Source organism: Hemicordylus capensis, chromosome 9, assembly GCF_027244095.1.
Source record: "Hemicordylus capensis ecotype Gifberg chromosome 9, rHemCap1.1.pri, whole genome shotgun sequence".
Taxonomy (NCBI): domain Eukaryota; kingdom Metazoa; phylum Chordata; class Lepidosauria; order Squamata; family Cordylidae; genus Hemicordylus; species Hemicordylus capensis.
In genome coordinates, this window is record NC_069665.1 from 4,779,373 (window position 1) to 4,794,292 (window position 14,920).

The 14,920-nt window shown below is 48.8% G+C and overlaps 2 protein-coding genes across 10 annotated transcripts in view; one reads left to right on the plus strand and one right to left on the minus strand.

Annotated features, from left to right (window-relative positions):
- FBXL8 (F-box and leucine rich repeat protein 8) lies at positions 1 to 10,661 on the minus strand. 6 transcript variants are annotated; one of them, XM_053270683.1, is made up of 4 exons: positions 10,531 to 10,576; positions 8,283 to 8,367; positions 3,317 to 3,524; positions 1 to 1,535 (listed from the first exon to the last, which is right to left on the minus strand). In XM_053270683.1, exons 3-4 carry the CDS (start codon positions 3,478 to 3,480, stop codon positions 560 to 562), a joined length of 1,140 nt encoding a protein of 379 aa, XP_053126658.1. In that variant the 5' UTR covers positions 3,481 to 3,524; positions 8,283 to 8,367; positions 10,531 to 10,576; the 3' UTR covers positions 1 to 559. The 6 variants fall into 6 exon arrangements, with proteins under 6 accessions (XP_053126658.1, XP_053126660.1, XP_053126657.1 ...); XM_053270685.1 differs by lacking the exon at positions 10,531 to 10,576 and adding an exon at positions 10,477 to 10,520; XM_053270682.1 differs by lacking the exon at positions 8,283 to 8,367 and having other exon boundaries at positions 10,531 to 10,661.
- Positions 7,715 to 14,920, plus strand: part of TRADD (TNFRSF1A associated via death domain) — a 15,589-nt gene continuing 8,383 nt past the window's right edge. Inside the window, exons 1-3 of one of the 4 annotated variants that reach the window (XM_053270699.1) lie at positions 7,715 to 7,957; positions 9,581 to 9,793; positions 12,726 to 12,878. In XM_053270699.1, coding sequence (XP_053126674.1) covers positions 12,737 to 12,878 — 142 coding nt within the window. In that variant the 5' untranslated portion in view covers positions 7,715 to 7,957; positions 9,581 to 9,793; positions 12,726 to 12,736. Of the gene's footprint in view, positions 7,958 to 9,580; positions 9,794 to 10,690; positions 10,842 to 10,867; positions 11,148 to 12,725; positions 12,879 to 14,920 lie in introns of those variants that run through there. The other 3 variants (XM_053270701.1, XM_053270702.1, XM_053270703.1) reach the window with 3 other exon arrangements.

Genomic DNA, 14,920 nt, shown 5'->3' on the forward strand with positions numbered 1-14,920 from the left:
TCAAGTTCAAGTTCTTTAATGTTACAGCCACAAGCCAAAACAGAGAGCATGGGTCCATCTAGCTAGGTCTTGTTTACACTGAGCTTTAGCAGCTCTTCCAAGGTTTCGGAACCTGGGACCTTCTACAGGCAAAACAGACACTCCAGCGAGCTACAGCCACATCCCCAAAGGTGGCATATAGGAGTCTCCCATTCAGGCACTGGCCACACTAAGCCCTGCTTAGCTTCAGCAAGGTGGCTGTATCGTGTGCCTTTAGGCCATGCTCTGGGACCACAGATCAGGAGCACACGCAGCTCTCCGACCCTGGCTGGGCACTCCACCTCCACAGGTTAGAATCGTGTGGGCTATTCTAGTTGCAATGTGCAAATGTGTCATTATCTTAGGCTTGTTTACACAATTATTTGAATCTAGGTTAAGTGTTCAATTACCAACAGTAGAGTGATTGTGTGAACTCAAGATCCCCACCTTGGCATGAGTTCACACAGTCACACTAATATTGGTAACCCACGTTAAAACTTAGATGCAAATGACTGTGTGAAAAGGCCTATTCTATAAATAGCTACTGGACTATTGTTGGTTGCCAAGGGTGGCGTTCTTTGGTGATCTTCAGCGTGTATCTTTTCAGATCTGTACAATTTAAGAGGAAAGCATCGACCACTTCTTGGTTAACCACACAATAACAGTGAATCTCTTTCAAATGCAGACATTTCTTGGCCAGGTCTATAAGTGAGGAGTTGAGGTCATCGGATGGGGTGGTGTGAAGGACCAGCTTCTCCAAAGTCCTGCTGTAGCAATAAGTAACAAACCGAATTTGGTTCACCATATACGTAAAGGTGTTAAGTTGCAAAGTGGTCACGGGGATATTTGACTTCAGGATCCGGGGGATCTTCCAGGCAGGGACAGTGTGGTCAAACTCCAGTTCTACGTGGAGCGCTGGGTGTTTCTTACTCACGAGAGCCCAGAGTTGCTCTGAAATGACAGGGATGTACTTGTCTAGGCGCTCGCAGAAAATGTCCAAGCACTTGAAGGGCCTTTGGTTTGGTTCCAGCAGTTCTTGAAAGACATCCTCAGACAGGCTAGCATAATAGACCCCTAAGGTGGATAATTTAGGGCAGACCCTCAACACCTCGCTGATGGTCTCTGGCTTGACGTTGCAGACCAGGGTGCGGTTGTTGATGAACAAGGTGTGCAAGTTCGGGCTGTTTGCGGCAATCAGCTGAACAATCCCGTCGTCCAGAGTGAAAGGCATTTGCCGGAAATCGACGCACTGAAGGTTGATCTTGTTCTCGCTCCGGCAAATGTTTCCAATGCTCCGCAGGATGTCTTGGCCAGAATAGAAATATGGGTTCTCCCCTCTGCAGGCAATACACAGGGCCTGCAGCTTGTGGCTCTGCTTGGCCAGGAGGTCTAAGATCTGGGTGACGTTCTTCCGGATCGCCTCCTTGGACTGATCAAACACAATCTTCAAGTGTCTGATGTGGCCCAGGAACTGATGCAAGCTCTGCAACATGCCGCCATCACTCTCAGCATCACAACTGACAGGAGAATTGGGGGTGGGGTGGGGGAAGAGGGGCAATAAGGAGAGCGTGGTTGGAGTTTCAGCAGAAAAACACCCACCTACCCACGACTACTTTCCAAGCAAAGAAAAAGATGCCCGGATATCCAAAAACAGGAGTATTTATTTATTTCTGTAAAATATTTCCATCCCACCCCTCTGGTACAATACTGCTCAGGGTGACTCGCAACAGTAAAAGTAATACAAAATTTAAAACAACACATACAAACACAAGGCAAGGCAGGTCTCACGATCAGTGAGACCCGCTTTGACTGGGTTTTCGAGGAGACGAGCAGGGCGGGAGCTGCCAGCGGGGGCCGGGAGGATCCAGCATGCCCTGCGCGAGTGTGCAGGGCATACCGGAAAGACCCTGCTTTTCAGCCTCCTGGCAGGGGTTGACTCATGAGTAGCCACGCCACGCAGCCATGCTGTGGCTACTCACGATCCCAAAACCCGGTTTAAGGGGCAGGCTACTTGAGCAGGTTACCCGCTCAGGAGCCACCGGGCTCGCAGCCGAGCCTGGCGGTTCACACGGTGGGACGAAATCGGGCTAGCAGAGGCTAGCCCAATTCCATCCCCTCGTGTGAATAGCCTCAGCATAGAATAAAACCAGTTTGTTTTTTTAAAAAAACCCAATTGAAAATAAAAACCCAATAAAAATAAAATAAAAAGTCCACCAGCTTATAATTAAAAGATTTTAAAACTTCTCTAAAAGAGGTGGGTTTTGAGATCTTAAAAAAACAACAGAAACCCCAGGGGTTTTTCACCCTAATGTCCAAAAGCAGAGCTTTCTGCACAGCGCCACCCGTGGGCAGGGAGGATCAGAGCGCCTCACCTGGCCCCATGCCAGTGACGGTGGGGAGGAGATTTCAGGCCGGCACCTCCTTGCCCACCGCCGGCCTCGGAGCAGAGTGAAAACCTGGCAGGGCATTTCTGCTCTCCCGTTTGCCCAGAGAGGAGCCCAGCCCAGCCGGAGCGGAGCAGCCGCTACGCACAGCCAAGCAGAGCACACCTCCCAGCCAGAGCGGGAGGAACCACATTCCAAGGTGGCCAGAGCAGCTGCTGCGGTGGGGACCAGTGAAGCCAGTGCCGTGGGGTGGGGGTGGAGGATAGAACTTTAAATAAAAGCAAACGCACCCACTGCCAGCACCCAGGATCCTTCGGCACCACCTGACCCAGGGTCCCACAGGGAGGCTGCCCCACCTCTTTTCCCATTTGAGGGGTCCACATAGCAAGTTTTGCCAGCAAAATGCACTCCAGGCAGGAATGCCCCTGCCATTGCTTTGCAGAGGCTTTGCATCTCTGCCTGGTGTTGCTCATGCATCCCATCTAGGGGATAGAGAGAAGTTTTTCTCCCTCTCTCACAACCCTAGAACTGGGGTTATCCCATGAAACTGATGGCCAGGTTCTTGAAGTACTGAAGCCCTTCCCTAAGAAGAGCCGGCATGGTATAGTGGTTAGAGTGCTGGACTAGGACCAGGGAGATCCGAGTTCAAATCCCCATTCAGCCATGAAACTAGTTGGGTGACTCTGGGCCAGTCACTTCTCTCTCAGCCTAACCTACTTCACAGGGTTGTTGTGAGGAGAAACCTAAGGATGTAGTACACCACTCTGAGCTTCTTGGAGGAAGAGTGGGATATAAAATGTAAAAATAATAAAAATATTATTATAGTAAGAAGACACTTCCAAACAAATCCCTCCCTTTCAGACTGTTCTGGTGCTGCTGTGTTTGACTCCTCACCAGGGACCACTCCTCCCTACCTGATCTCAGTGAAACTCCAGACGGAACTGGTAGAAACCGCCGCAGCCCAGTGCTGGCAGACATGGAAGACCGCGTGTCTGTCTTTGAGAGGCAAGTAGTAAAATATGTGGGCCAGGATTTCTTCTGGGATGTAGTTCCAGAGGTCTGTGACGGGCGTCGGCATCCTTGCAGGCCAGCTGGTTGCAGAACCCAAGTTGATTGTCCTCCCTGAAAAAGAAGTTGCCCCCAATGGGGAGACATCAGCCTAAGAAAATACCAGCCCAAGATAGAATTCTAAGGGTATCATGCCACTTCCAAGACCAAAGAGTGGCATATCTTCATCCAACAGACACATGAAAAAGTGGTCTTGAAAACAACAGAGCACACTGGATAAAAATCACATGCTGAAAACAGTTGTGTGGTGACTTGAGAGTTTACCCGCAGGGGGAACTCCTCACCAGACAATTTTATTATACAGATTTTTTGGGGGGTGGGGGGTGGGGGGAGGAGTCACCTTGTGGAGTTGTTCAGTCTCCAGAATGGTTGAATGCCTTGGAGGCATTCAGAAATTTATACCAAGAAAAGGTCAGGGGTGGGGAATGTCATATGAACCAGTGTTCTATTTTTCATGCACTTTGCCAAATCTCTACTAAAGGGACCACCCATCAACAAAGGCTCCTTTCAGCTGTGGGTCCTAAGTAGATGTGAAATGAAAATTTGAAATCCTAGCTCACTATGTTGATCCATTGAGCCAAAAATTCCAATAGCCAAATAGATTTTTTTTTAAAGAATAAGGCATTATATCTGAAACTAATATTTTAATGCATTAATATACACTAGCTTAACCCGTGCAGAGCATCTGCACGCTAGTTCTTGATTGCTCCCCTCACCCCCTGCCACAGCCCCCCCCCTCACCTCAGAGATCCCTCCACCCTCACCTGAGCCACACTCCTCCTCCTCCATCCCCCTCACCCCTCTTGGTCCTGGCTGTGCCTTGCTGGCGCCTATTGGCCAAGCTGTGGCCCCCTGTCCCCAGAGACCTCCCCAGCCTCACTTGAGCCCCACTCCTGCTCCTCCCCACAGGAGCAGCAGCGGTTGGCCGGGCCCTTCCTCACTGCCACCACTGCCATGGCAGCTTGTTCCCCTCAGCTGCTGACAGGCTCGGTCTGCCTTGGTTTGCATCTGAATGGGAGACTACATGTGAGCACTGTCTGCTGTAATTATTTAGTAAAATGGATAATATTTGAAGTTGAAATCCTGCAAAAACTATTCCTTGACTTCTCTTTTGCAAGCACATTAACAGAAAATTCTATTGCATCCATTTCATTTCTTGGACCTTCCTATGCAAAATGACTTTGCCTGGTTAACGCCCGGCTTCACCTACTGGTGTAATAATTAATAGGCAAGTTCAGGGACTTGCCCCACAGAGTGACTTATTCTGATCAGGAGGCATTTTCTAGCAGTAACAGAAACATGCATTGCTTGTATCTAAGAGAGCTCTCTTTTCAGATGACTCCTCTAGAACTCCACAAGAGAGGCCTGATACTGACACACTGGTTTGATCCAGCTGTTCTAGGCTTTACAGGCTGCTTGCTAAACCTCTTTGCTTCTCCTCTGTCGGGATAGAGAGAGAATGAGGACGCTTTTGACTGCCTGCCTGCTTCTAATCAGCAAGAGAGACACCAAATAGCTGTGCCAGCAGGCTGTGACCTCCTGTGGGGAGGTCACTGCCTGCTGGCATGAGAACGTATGAGCTTTGAAGTCACACAGAACACTTTGTCTAGGCTCAACTGGGCAAGCAGCCCAGGGTGCCAACGAAGCGACACCCCAGCCACTCCTGTGATTGCCAGAGATTGCCCATGGTGGCTATGCCACCTCTCTGATTAGGGATCAGTCCTGTTTTTCCATCAGGCAGAATGGAAAGTTAGTTGATCCACAGCTGCAGAAAGAGGGAGGCGCCATACTAATGCCCATGTTATTTTTAGCAAGCCCGGGGGAAGGAACCTCCGTCTCTCTGCTTGCCAATGCACTCACCTGTACGAGTATTCCGTATACCTGCCTCCCAGAAGAATGCTGGATTCTTCCCGTTCTGCCTGCTCTTTTATCCCCCCGCCAGGGCCTGAAAAACTGGTCACCTTGCCAGCCGTCAGGCTGCAGCAGTCACCGGAGGAGGGCTGGGCAAACAACTGCAGTTTGCTTTCCAAAAGCAATGAAGTCACTTCCTCCTCCGTGCACCCGACACAAGGATGGATTTTTATAGGCATCACGCAAAAGGAAATCCTAACTGTTCTTTGCGTGCCCTGCCCTGTTGCTTCTGCCCCTCCCTGCATCATTAAAAATGGTTCCTGGTGGCCAGCACAACACATTCTGCCCTTCTCCAGGAGTTATCAGCCGTGTTCCCTCTAAGGTGTGCGTGCTCACACTTTTTTGATGTCTGCTCAGTTAATTTTAGATCCCACTCAGGTTAAACCAGGAAGGTCCCACTCTGAATGCATGAGAGCGCACACTGCCTTGATACTGCCACCCAGAAAAAAACTCATTCCGCACAGATGAAAATTAAAGCAAACATGGGGTGTCAGTCCAAACTGACTGCACAAGCACTCCAAGAAGCTTCTGGAAAGGAGGCTCCTGAAGAAGCATCTAAGGGTGTGCAGAACTGGTTCGAATCAAATCCTGTTTGACTAGTTCAAGCTCGAACTGGGCAAGCCCCCCCAAATGGGGGCCGGTCCGAGTTTGAACCGAATTGGGCCTGATTTGGATTGAACTGGTTCGGCCTGATCTGACCCAGTTTGGGATGCCTGTAAAGAGGAATCCAGTAAGGATTCCCCTTTACAGGCAAAGAGGATTCCTAACAACTAAAAGGGGGTTGAAAGGGCGGGCAGATGAGAGGGCACCTTACTGCGATGAGAGGACACCACTGTGGTGCTGCAGTGGCTCTGGCCTAGAGAAGCTGCTGCTGGCCCACCGCCAAGGAGCCGCCGTGGGTAAGGTGCCCTCTCACCTGCCTCCCCCAACACTGCCCTTTTAACCCCCTTTTAGTTATCAGGGCTCCCCCTTTGTTTATGAAGGGAAATCTTACCAGATTCCCCTTAACAAGCATCCCGAACCGGGTCGAACCAGGCTGAACCGCCAGCCGGTTCTAATGAACCGGTTCGTGGACCGGCGGTTCGATTCAAATTCAGTTCGTACCTCCCAGAATGGTTCTGTGCACACCCCTAGAAGCACCCAAGCCAGGCAGCTATGTTGAGCTATTAACAAAAACCTACAGAGGAATAACTAAACAATAAACTTTATTAAGACCAAGCAAAATCCCCAGTGCAAGCCTTGGGCTCTTTGTTAGGCTGGAGGCAGAACAAAAAGGAATGTTTAATGAAAGAAAAAGATGGTTAGAGGCCCTCTAAAACCTTTTTGTTCCACCTGAAGCTGAAGGCAGAATTCTGTGTAACTCAAAAGCTTTGGATTAGCACCCAGTCAGAATCACAGGCCACGAGTGCACATAGACCAGAAATATTTCCCTGTGCCTCCCCCATGAGGATAGTGGCAAGTCTATCAGTAATCTAAGCAAGGAAATCTCCTTGGATTGGCAAGAATAAGCACCTATGGTGTGTGCGAGCTGCAAAGCCAGGATGGAAATCACATTCAATGCCTGAAATGAACCCAGCGAGAGTAGCAGATTCGTATTCCTTCCAGATCATCACCTTAGTCAGTGACTGAATTACAAGTCCCATGGCCAGAGGCCATTGTGGCTGGGGTTGCTGTACTGATAGGGACAGTTTTCGACCAGAAGACCATTGTATCCGGAGGAGTGGAAAGTTTTAGTGTCTCAGACGTTTATCCATGGCTGGATTTTAACAAGCTCTGCTACTTATCAGCAGCAGAGCTTGTTAAAATCGAGCCGTGGACGAACTTCTGAGACACTAAAACTCATGAGAAACTATAAGCACTGACTTGCCTCTCATTAAACACCTGCACCTTTGCTGATTATATACTGAACAAACATTCATAGTAAACATTCCTTTGACACATAAGCAAAAAAACCCCTGTATTGTGTAGTTTGTTTTGTCAAAAGTCATGTATAAAGTGACAACCTTTCCTTAGAACACTGGATCTCATTGGGGCCCAGAGGGCAGGTGCCACGACCCTCACTGGAGCACATCCCCTACTGCAACAGGGTCCCCGGTAATGTGTGTTTCGAGGGATGTAAGTGGCCTCATATCTGTCTGTGTGTGTTTCTCCACCTTGGCACCAGGAAGGGACTTTGCCCTCAGGCCAGGGGCAGAGCCACCATTGGGCGAACGAGTTCAAAGCCGCCACCAATCAGGGGCCACGAGCATGGCCCCAGACACGCCCCCACATCTGCTGTCAGACACCGGGGGGGGGGGGGGCGTTATTTCAGTCCCAAATGAGGCCGCGCAGCCCCGTTTGGAACTGAAATCGGCCTGCGCTGCATTGGAGTGACTCTCGCTGCTGGAGTGACTCTCCCTGCCTTAAAGGCAGGGAGAGATGCACCTGGTCTCACTGCCAACGCAGCGGGGCCAATTGATCTCCCTCCCAAATGGGGCCGCACGGCCCACCCTTTTCTTCCCTCCCGCTCATACCCGTGGCGATCTGGCAGCTCTCTGAACTCTCACAAGAGTGGCCACATATGGGATTAGCCATGGGTAAGTCTTAGAGAATTAAATATATAGATAATATTTTGCCCCTGAAGGCGGCTTCGGCTGACACATGTTGGGCTCAAATAAACTTTTGTCTCTTCATTTGCAACTGAACTACAATTCCCATCATCCCCAGCTGAAATAAATCGTGGCTGGGGATGATGGGATTTTAGCCTCTGTTTTAGAAATTTTAATTAAATTAAAATTTTACATTATATTATGTGTATTTATTAATTTTTAATGGACACACAAAAGGAAACAAGTTTCCTAAGTCTGCTGAGTGGAGTGGTGAGAACAAATTCAAGCGGGCGGGGTGGGGGAGGCACCTTACCCTGCTGACGTGTCTGCAGAGAAGCTGTGAAAAAGTCTGCCTTGGAAAGGATACTTATCAAAAAGGTGTGGGGCCTTTTTCTCACCTTTGGGAGAAAAGACAGGACAATGCATAAAAATGCAAAATGCAGCATTTGGGTGTTGATATGAAGTCATATAAGGTATTTGTTAATTTAAAGAAAAAGTAGCAGATGCATAATCTTTGCTTGGGCACTGAGATCTTACAGGCGACTTGAAAATCATGGCCAGTCCCATGAGAAAGCAGCACCCATGGGAAAATCTTCCTGTGACATTGAGATCTCACAGGCTACTCGAAAATCATGATTTTCTCATGGGTGCTTTTTCTTTCATGGATGAGGTTCATGGAGAGGATGGTAGCCTCCATTTTAGCCCCTACATTGAGGCTTGCACAAGCATAGAGCACAGCAGCACCCAGAACAGGAACAAAAGGAACCAATTTCCCCAAGTCTGCTGAGTGGAGTGAAATCAAGATGCAGCACAGAGAATAGAGGAAATTGAAGAAGTGGGAACAAATTCAAGGGCGGTGGGGAGGCACCTTAGCTGCCCCGCTGAAGAGTAAGAGTGTCTGCAGAGAAGCTGTTAAAAAGGTTGTCTTGGAAAATGCCTTGGAATGTTAAAAATATGTATTTGTCAAAAAGGTATGGGTGAAGAAAGGCCATCCAGCAGACAAATGTTGTGAGAAAAGGTAGAACAATGTACAACAACAACAACAAATATCTATATACTGCTTTTCAACAAAAGTTTCCAAAGCAGTTCACACACAGAGAGAAATAATAAATAAAGAAGATGGATCCCTGTCCCCAAAGGGCTCACAACCTAAAAAGAAACATAAGATAGACCCCAGCAACAGCCACTGGAGGGATGCTGTGCTGGGGGTGGATAGGGCCAGTTGCTCTCCCCCTGCTCAATAAAGAGAATCACCACCTTAAAAAGCTTCTTCCTGGCCCAGTTGGCAAGGGTAACTATACCTAAATGTAGTTTCCAGTGTTTCTTGATGTGTGTGCTACTTGGCCACTGAAAAAGAACCCATCTGGTTTAAGAACTAGAACGGGGAAAGTGTCTTTATGTAACTGCAACTGCTCTGGTAAGAGAGTGTCGCAAATAGAAGTGGGAGGAGCTTTGATTTCAGAAGGGCAAGAATTTCGCAGCATCGCAGTGTCAGGAAAAGGGCACTGGCTACGTTTGGAGAAACTGAGCATGCTCTATTCCTTGCCAGTTCTCCAGGTATTTCAGAGCACTTCACATTTCTCTTAAACACCATTACTTGATGCATTTCAGAGTTCTTTGGGTTCAAAAGAACGCCAGCAACACAATCTGATGCTGTTCCGCGAAATTAGGATTTGTCCCTCCCCCGTTTTGAAGAAAGAAAGAAAGAAAGAAAGAAAGAAAGAAAGAAAATCCCACAGATAGGCAGAAAACAGGAAGCAGCTTCATTTGAGGATACGGAGCATCCTCAGTGGCACCAAAGGGGAAATTCCACACTCTACTAAGGCAAGGCTGCTCAACTTCGGCTCTCCTGCAGAACGGCCTGCAACTCCCACTGGCCACTGTGCCTGGAAGCTTTTCACATGGGCTTTTGAATCCCTTTAACTTGCATCGCCTCTGGAATGGAACGGGGTGGGGGGAGGGCGTTCACATATCAGCCAGGTTTACCCTGAAGTCCCTGCTGCGAGTTATTGGGAGCAGCTCACACCCCCCACGTTTTTCACTGTGTGCCCGGTTTATATCTGGGGCTAAAAAAAATCCACTCTTTGCATCGGGTTTGGGGGACAACTTTGAGCTTGCAGTCAAGCCTCCCAGGAAACTCGCCCGGAAAGCCTGCTGTGTGCAAACGTCCCTGGGGATTATGGGAGTTGTAGTCCAAAAACAGCTCTGGGAGGGAGGGCCAAAGCTGAGCAGGCCTGCTAAGACCATTGCATGCGATGCAATGCTGGATCCACTCTGCAGGGGTGTCGCTATAATTGAGCAGATGGGTTCAAAGAACCTGGGCCCCGCAGGCTCCTAAGGACCCCCCAGCTGTATCCCTCCCTATCTTCTTCAGCAGCAGCAGCATCTCCCTCACTCTGAAGGGCTGCTGGAGAGAGGGGTGAGCACGGCCCCCCTCTCCCCTGGCTATGCCCCTGCCACTCTGCCCATGCCCAGAGGCACCACTCTCTTCCCAAGCTCCATCTCACCCTTTGCAATGCAAAGCCGGGCTCCGCCTTGCTGGAACCCCCCGCCGCCCTTACCTGAGATCAAAGAGGCCGTCCCGCGCTTTGGCCCTCATTAAAAGTCAGAGCCTTCCGTCCTGAGGCGCCTCTCATTGGCTGCCCCGTTTCCGGGCGAGCGAGCAGCCGCCCAATGGCAGGTCGCCTGAGCGCCCCAGACAGCCCCCGCCCCCAGGCAAGGCCCCCGCCCCCTGGTGAGAGCAGCAGCCACGCTGAGCGAGCAGCCGCCCGGCCCGGGAAGCGCAGGGGGCGTGCCCCTCCCGGCGGCTCATGCGCAAAGGCGGCGGCGGCGGCTGGCTGGAGCAGCGTGCCCGGAAGGTGAGCCCCGGCAGGTAAGGGGCCGCCGCTGCGGGCGCGCGCGCGCGCGAGATGCCAGCAGCAAGCAAGCAAGCGTGCGCGCGGCGGCGGCGGCGGCGGCAGCTCCCCTCCAGAGTGGAGGAGCGCTGCGCTTTGGCTCAGGGAGCAGACGGGAGAGCTGCCAACCTGGGCTGCCTGCCTGGGCTTCCCGCAGCTCTAAAAGGGGGAGGGGGTGGGAGGATTCCCCCAGCGAGATGGGAAAGGGGCCGGGAAAGGCCCCACTCGCCAAGGGTGGCCAGCGCCGCTTTCGTGGGGCGTGTGTTATGTTAAAGCTTAGGAAAGCAAGTTTCGGTTTTGTGCCTTTGTTTCTTCCGGGAAAGTGGCGGGCTGGCTGCGCAAGCAGGAGCTCCCGATCAGGGCCGGCGTCTCCTGCTGCTCTGCCCCTCCGGGCTGCAGATGTGGGTGGCGGGTCCTTCGAGGCTGCCGCTTCTCAAGCAAAGTTGCCCCCCAGCAGTTTCCATTGATGGCAGTCATCAGCGTTGTTGTGAAGTGTATTTTAATTGGCTTTGAATGGTTTTAATCGCTTTTGAATTGTTTTGATATTGTTTTTAGCCTTGTGTTTGAATTGTGGGTTTTATGTCTTCTTAAAAAGTTGTTGTACACCACCCAGAGCCCCTGGATGGGGCGGTTTATAAATGTAATAAATAAAAACAAGTACACAAAGTGGCTCCCTGTCGTCAAAGGGCTCACAGCCTGAGAGAGGCACCAGCAGCAGCAGCCACTGGAGGGGTGCTGCCTGCCTGGGCTGGAGAGGGCCAGTTTTTCTGTGCCAAAAGAAAAAGCATGTGGTAGGAGCAGAGTTGCCTTTAGGGCTGAAGCACTACAAAGCGTCAGGATAAGATAAGCGTCAGGCCTCGGAGAAGAAGCCAGTGACAGCTTATGACAGTAGCTTGTAGAACGATTCAAGCATCGGGAAGAGAGCTGGTCTTCTGGTAGCAAGCATGACTTGTCCCCTTTAGCTTAGCAGGATCTGCCCTGGTTGCATACGAAAGGGAGACTAGAAGTGTGAGTGCTGTAAGATATTCCCCTTAGGGAATGGAGCCGCTCTGGGAAGAGCATCTAGGTTCCAGGTTCCTTGGCATCTCCAAGATAGGACAAGATTTTTTATAGGACAAGATTTTTTTATTGAACCAACAAACTACCAAAGCATACAGTACGTTGCCAAAGCACAACTATATACAAAGTGGTTGATTCCTGCCTGCAACCTTGGAGAAGCCGCTGCCAGTCTGTGTAGACAATACTGAGAGAGATGGACTCAGTATATGGCAGCTTCCTATGTTCCAGTGCTTGCTCTCAGGCCTGCACAACATAAGGCCTCGGGGGCTGAATTCGGCCCTCAGGGACTATTTTACTGGCCCCCAGGTATCCTACAGCAACACAGGAGCTGGAAACTGCCTTATTGCACCATCCTGTGCATGCTTTCTCGGAAATATGCTCCATGGTGTGCCCACTGAGATTAATAATAATCTGGCCAATTGCCATGTGTGAGTTTCTCTTGATGGGGTTGAGAGAGATGGTTTGTGATCTGGGAGGCGGCATATAAGAAAATTTTAATTAATAAATATTATATGTGTCACTACGTTGTATGTATAATTTAAAAGAAAACGTAAAAAGAGAATAAAAATAATAAAAATAAATTTGCAGAATGAAAACAGTGCCCTGTGAGTCCTCTGAAGACAGGGGCCGTATTTTTTATTTATTTACAACATCTTTATTTACTATATGTTTTTCTGCGTAAATCACTTTCAGCAGTTTTGTTGAAAAGCGGTATATAAATATTTATAGTAGGAGACATAATAAAATGTTCTTAGGGCCCTTCAGCCACAACTTTTTCTCATTTTGTTTTTTCTCTCTCTTAGGAGGCAGAAAGATGGAGGACAGAACTAATGAATGGGTGGGAAGCGCGTACCTATTTGTCCAGTCAACATCCGAAAAGGTTCTTCTGCCCTTGCTCTATGGAAACCCAGAGCAGAAGCCAAATGTGTTCAAGGCACTCAAACTGGCCTTAGCTGGTAGGTCTCCTCTGTTGGAGGGCCCTCTGCATGTGCTTCCATGATTTATTTATTTACTTATTATCTTTTACTTTTTATATCCCGCTCTTCCTCCAAGGAGCCCAGAGTGGTGTACTACATACTTGAGTTTCTCCTCACAACAACCCTGTGAAGTAGGTTAGGCTGAGAGAGAAGTGACTGGCCCAGAGTCACTCAGCAAGTCTCATGGCTGAATGGGGATTTGAACTCAGGTCTCCCTGGTCCTAGTCCAGCACTCTAACACCATCCGCCTGCTGGCATTCAGCAAACTCATGGGCAGGATGTCCTTGGAATTGAAGTTTCCTCCAAGTCCAGAATTATGTCCACTGGCCCAGAGTCTTAGAAGAGGAACGTAGGAAGCTGCCATATACTGAATCGGACCATTGATCCATCTAGCTCAGTATTGTCTACACACACTGGCAGTGGCTTCTCCAAGGCAGGCAGGCATCTCTCTCAGCCCTACCTGGAGATGCTGCCAGGGAGGGAACTTGGAACCTGTAGATGCTCTTCACAGAGCAGCTTCATCCCCTATGGGGAATCTCTTCCAAGGCTCACACATGTAGACTCCCATTCAAATGCAAGCCAGGGTTGACCCTGCTTAGCAGAGAGGACAAGTCATGCTTGTTATCATAAGACAAGCTTACCTCTAGCTATTGCTCTTCCAAGCCCTGTTTGTCAAAATACTTCCAGCTTCCAAATACTTCCACCTTAGGTTGGTGGTTCCAGGGTCTGTGCTGAAAAATGAGGCCTTAAATTCTAGGAGCCATTTCTTTCTTCTTAAGAATGTATTGGGAGGATAAGCACAATCATCCTAAAGATAATGCAATATGATTCACATGGGCCTCTGGTCGTACCATGCCTTTTGGCCTGAGTCAAACCTCAGTTTAAGCTGCTGACCTCTTTCTTTTGGTTCTTTTGAAGGACTTTGCTCACTAGGACAGCATCCCCTGCAGGCCAGCTGAAGCCAGAGATGTGGGGCTGAAATTTCTCCACATAACATTTTACATACTTGATGTTTCCGTTTCTATAATTTTGTTAGTAACGACAAATGACTGTCACTGCATATTGCTTACCAATGTACTATGAGGCAAGCTTGGCAACTTCCAAATTGTAATTAGTAATTTCCTGGTGATTATCCCAAGAAATTTGCGAGAGTACATATTTGTTGTTGATTTGACCATTCCAAATAAAAAAAAAATCTTTTTTCCACACAAAGCTTTGAATTTGTTTCCAGAGGACATTTAAACCACTTCAAGTGACTATATTGATTTTCTTTTCCTCCTTAATCAAACATTTCAGTTGAATTACTTGCAAAACTTTGAGAAACAATGTGGGCTACCATAAAGGTCAAATAACACACCACATCAGATCACAATCTATTGTGAATTTTCCTATGCAGGAAAATTTGCATAGTATAATTTTGGGGGTAGGGGTTTGCAAATGAGAACAACATTGCATGGGACATTCCCCCCCCCTCCCCCAAACATTTCCAGTTCAGAATTTCCCAGAAGACCCACATTTCTGGCTGAAACCCTTTGCACAGCCACCAGAAAGCCTAGCACTGTAAGTCAAAAAGTTCTCTTGTGGCTGGTTACAGGAAACCATTACTTGATTAGCCCTATTCAAGGGCTAATGTTGTATGAACATACCGATGGTCTGTATGCGTGTATATATTTTTGTGTGAATGACTGTACCTACATTCATTTGAAACATGAATCTGGGTGTATGCCCCTCAAATGCAGGGTACAGCTAGGAACAGAATGTGTGAATATCTGTACCAGTGTACAGATTTATACCTGTGTACACTGTTGTTTGTATGTTTATATTTCACACCATCCAAAGGCTCTGGGCGGTACACTCTACACTCTTTTTGTTAGTAGGTCAATTCACAAATTATGTTCAACACTTGTACAATGAGTGTACAATGTACCCAGAGAACTATATGCAGGTACAGTCATTCACACGTTATGTTGAACACGGATACAGCACTACACCTCTTCTGTACTATGCATTTGAAGGGCCTA